Raw genomic sequence first — 4,322 nt, forward strand, 5'->3', positions numbered from 1 at the left:
ATCGTAAAATAGCAATAAAATCACAAAAGGCAGGTCTCAAAACTTGCAATGCACACTTGACTGAACACGATGGCCTCTCACAGCTTGTTAAAATCTAGCAGGGAGATAACACTGTTCTTTTAGAGGTTTACTGCCTTGTATTGACTTTTCTTTATTACTACATCCACTGGTGACTGGGTCTCTGACCATTGAATATTATTCTGCTTTACTCCCTCTTGCTTTAACTTTTAGAGGATGGAGTAACATTTTAGATGTAATTACAGGATTATGGAGGTAGATCAACCACAGGCACTTGCAGACTGAGCAGTAACAGGTGTATGGATATCTGTGCATGTTGAAAGTTTAAGGTACTGTTATTCATTGTTGTGTGGAATGCGTCCACTCCTTTACAGTCTGGTGACATAACCTGATATGAAGTGGCAAACAGGATGTGATAAGATAACCTATCTTATACTCAGCCATAGCTGGATAGCAAACAAGGTAGTATCACACAATGTTCAATAAGAAATGCAGGCTTTTCTTTATAGCACTGTGCTGTGTTATCATCTTGAAATATGAATATTCAAATGTGAAATTTTTTTCAGACAGAGCATACAAAATAACTAACAGGACAACTCTCATATCCAAGTCCATTCTCCTATGGAATAGCTACTTTGATATGCCACACTTCAATTTTGGAGGAACTGGCCAGAAGCCTTTCGAGGATGCAGGGTGTCCGGTGAACAGCTGTATAATCACAGACAGGGTTACAGACAAACTGGAAATGCCTGTTGAAGAGTATGATGCAGTCTTGTTCCATATGTACTACGTGAAGAAGTGGCAGCTACCAAATCAAAGGAAATCTCATCAGAGGTATGTGTTCTTTCTTCTCGAATCTCCACAGAATGTTCCAGTAAGCACACTACCAGTGTACAAAGATTACTTCAACTGGACTTTGACGTATCGTTTCGACTCTGACATCTGGCGGCCGTATGGCTGGTTAGCTAGTCGTCCCATGCCAATAAACGAATATCCAAGCACCACTAATTTTCAGTTGATACAGCCACAATATGATTCAAATGAGAACATATTAATACAAATATCTCAGAAGAAACACCTTGTAGCATGGTTTGTTTCGCGTTGTAATGTTGCTAGTCAGCGTTCAAAGTATGTGGAGAAATTGGCTAAATATATCCCTATTCATATTTATGGAAAGTGTGGAAATTACAGTTGTCCTAAAGGAAATAGAACTGGATGTTATGAACAACTTGAAAGAAATTATAAATTTTATTTGTCCTTTGAAAATTCTCTATGCAAGGACTATGTTACTGAAAAACTATTTGGTGTTATTAATTATAATGTGGTTCCAGTTGTATATGGAGGAGTCAACTATAGTAAAATTATGCCACCAATGTCTTACATAGATGCAGCAGACTTCAGCACTCCACAGGATCTAGCTGACTATCTTTTGTACTTAGACAAGACTCCAGATGAGTATGTCAAGTATTTCTGGTGGAAAAGCCACTACAGGGTCTACTCACAAAGTAAACATGTACTGTGCAAACTGTGTGAGATGTTGCACAATTTGAACCTGCCAAACAAAGTATATCCTGACATTAGAGAATGGTGGGGAGGTAAAGGCCTGTGTCACTCACCACAAGAAATTTTCAAAAGTTTTTAATAAAGTTTAATGTACATTGATTTAAAATTTTATTAAATATTTGAGGAATATTTTCCAGATATCGCTACCTCTTCTTTCGGTGCAGTCTCCTTGCAGAAAGTCGGTGAGCATCGTGGAGTAAGTTTCCTTATTTATTTATTAATTCTGCTTCCTGTATCAGAGTTGTTGTACCGTAGATGTGGAGCCAATGTGGGAGGATAATTTCCTCTGGCCATGTCTAGCCTTTCTCCTATGTCTTGCCTTCCATGATTGGTTGAATAAGGCTGCATTTGTCATTTTGGAAGGTGTAACCAGAATAGGTTGTTTTCCTGCATTTTACAATATGTGTTACACAATTCGAACCTATCAGACATAATATATTCTCATATTAGAGAATAGTGGGGTGGCGAACTTCCCAGCTCGATGTAGTACCTCCTCACTGGTGATGTGGTCTACCCATGGGATCGCCAACATTCTGGGATACATCCATATATCAAAAGCCTGCAGTCTTTCAACACCGTAAAGTAGCACCAGTAACAACACCTTACGACACACTGTGTTTTGAATTGGAGTTCACCATTGCGCACTAAATTTCAGAAACAAACTTCTTGTTTTGATTCCCTGGTTCCCTACTGACGATTGTTATATAAATTAAAATACTAGTATAATTGTTCCACCAAGTGAATGCATTCATATTTATTCACAACTCAAGATTGCAAAAAAAGATTTAAAGTAACAGTAGGTCTACATGTTTCAGCCTCATTAGGCCATTTTCAGCTGCATAGAAATAACATTGGCTAAGAATTTAATGTAATGAAATACTACAAAACATGAATAGAATTTACATTCATAAGATATAGATACTTCAAGATAAAATAGATGCGTGCTAAAATATCATTAGATGAGAGTTGCCCAGTAAGGTGAACCGGCAGCTGATAAGTGTTTCCCTTCTGAATGATAGTAGTTGAAGGGATGTTAAGCTCATATCTCATGATTAACCTGTTCTCTCATGTCAGAAGATGTTTGCACTACTATGGTAACTCATGAGCTTTGACTGTTGTAGGGAATACAGTTACTTAGCCATGTGGGAGGTTTGTAATAATTTTTTTTCTTACCAATGACCAATGTATAGGGTACGGACAGGAAACTAGGGTATATGCCTTCAGAATTACTCAATGCTTTGCAGAGGTAAACCTCTTGATAAGAATAAGCATGCTGTGAAGTCTTGGTCAACCAGAGGAGTCAAATGATGGTTGGGGGTTCCATTTACAGCAAATAGCATATCGTTGCCATGCGAGCAATACCACGCAGTCTGACAGATCTCTTCCTATCCATTACTATCCTTAATATTGGTCACACTTCCGAGCTTCATATGGATATGCTGTTGAACAGAATTTTTTTGTTGCGTTAATTTTCCTATACAGATATGCAGGGGACGGATTTTTACTTAATAAATGTTTTCATCTGGGAGATATTGGGTTCAAACCCCACTGTCGGCAGCCCTGAAGATGGTTTTCTCTAGTTTCCCATTTTCACACCAGGCAAAATGTTGGGGTATATCTTAATCAAGGCCATGGCCGCTTTCCTATCCCATCATTGCAACGTAAAGAAAATCGTAAAAGAAAAATACTTTTTTGCTTATAGATAAAAGACATGCCTTTGCTGGCAAAACCTAGTATTTACAGAGAACTATGTCTTCTGGCGTAGGCTAAAACGAATTTGTTACTTTCACTGACCTGTCTCGGTCTCATCCTTAGCTTTGACAATATGAAAGTGACCGAGGTGTGAGTGATGCTAGTAACACTATTCCTTATGCAACCAGTCCCTGTTACGAGTGTTGTGAAAAAGTTGCTCATAGGGTCAATTGGTGCGGGCATTTCAGTGGGTTTGGCAGACTGATATGTAATAGCAATTTCCGGCTCAGTGAGGAAAGCAACGGGAAACTACCTCACTCCTCATTTCAAATCAAATCAAAATCTCTGTATTTGCAAATGAGGTGTCTACCTCGGTGGCAAATGGTACACTAAAATACATTATTGTCAAGAACTAAATTTTAAATTAACAAGAGAAGAAGAAAATTTTCCTAGAATACAATATTATACAATTTATGCTAACAATTTTTTCTATTAAACACACAGCTCATTCTTAATAAATTTATGTTGTTTACAAAATTGTACTTATATCATCTCCTTACTTACAAACATAGTCATACAGTATGTGGAATTACTTCAAATAATACTATACAACTGGTATAAGATTAAAATTTACATTGCATTTATTTATTTATTTTTTTACCCATTTTGGAACCTAAGTAGCATAACGACCTGCTGCGTCTTAACCAGAGTCCCTTTCGCCACCACTTTTCAGAGTTCCTGAAGGGCCTTCACAGCTACTGTAGTGGTCCCAGGGCCCTCGAAGTCCCCACTGTACTTCACCCCCACAGACAGTCCCCTACTACGGCTGTCCAAACTCCATAGACCAGGGGATGGAATTAATTTATTCACATTTTTTATTTACAGTAACCTGCACAGGTCGAATGCCCTCTAACATTTCATTTATTTTTTCTGTTGCTGTTTATTCTCTTCTTGAATATCTACAGATTTTGGAAAAGGATCAAACACTACCCCTGGTAAACTGTTCCATTCCTTCACGCCCTTCCCAATGAATGAAATTTTATCCCAAT

General features: G+C 37.9%; 1 protein-coding gene across 1 annotated transcript; it reads left to right on the forward strand.

Moving 5' to 3' along the window:
• The first annotated feature begins 501 nt into the window (after positions 1-501).
• Positions 502-1,976, forward strand: LOC136872638 (alpha-(1,3)-fucosyltransferase C). The gene has a single exon (XM_067146449.2). The coding sequence runs from the start codon at positions 659-661 to the stop codon at positions 1,658-1,660; it is 1,002 nt and encodes a 333-aa protein (XP_067002550.2). The 5' UTR covers positions 502-658; the 3' UTR covers positions 1,661-1,976.
• The last annotated feature ends 2,346 nt before the right edge of the window (positions 1,977-4,322 follow it).

This window comes from Anabrus simplex, chromosome 1 (assembly GCF_040414725.1).
Source record: "Anabrus simplex isolate iqAnaSimp1 chromosome 1, ASM4041472v1, whole genome shotgun sequence".
Lineage (NCBI taxonomy): Eukaryota > Metazoa > Arthropoda > Insecta > Orthoptera > Tettigoniidae > Anabrus > Anabrus simplex.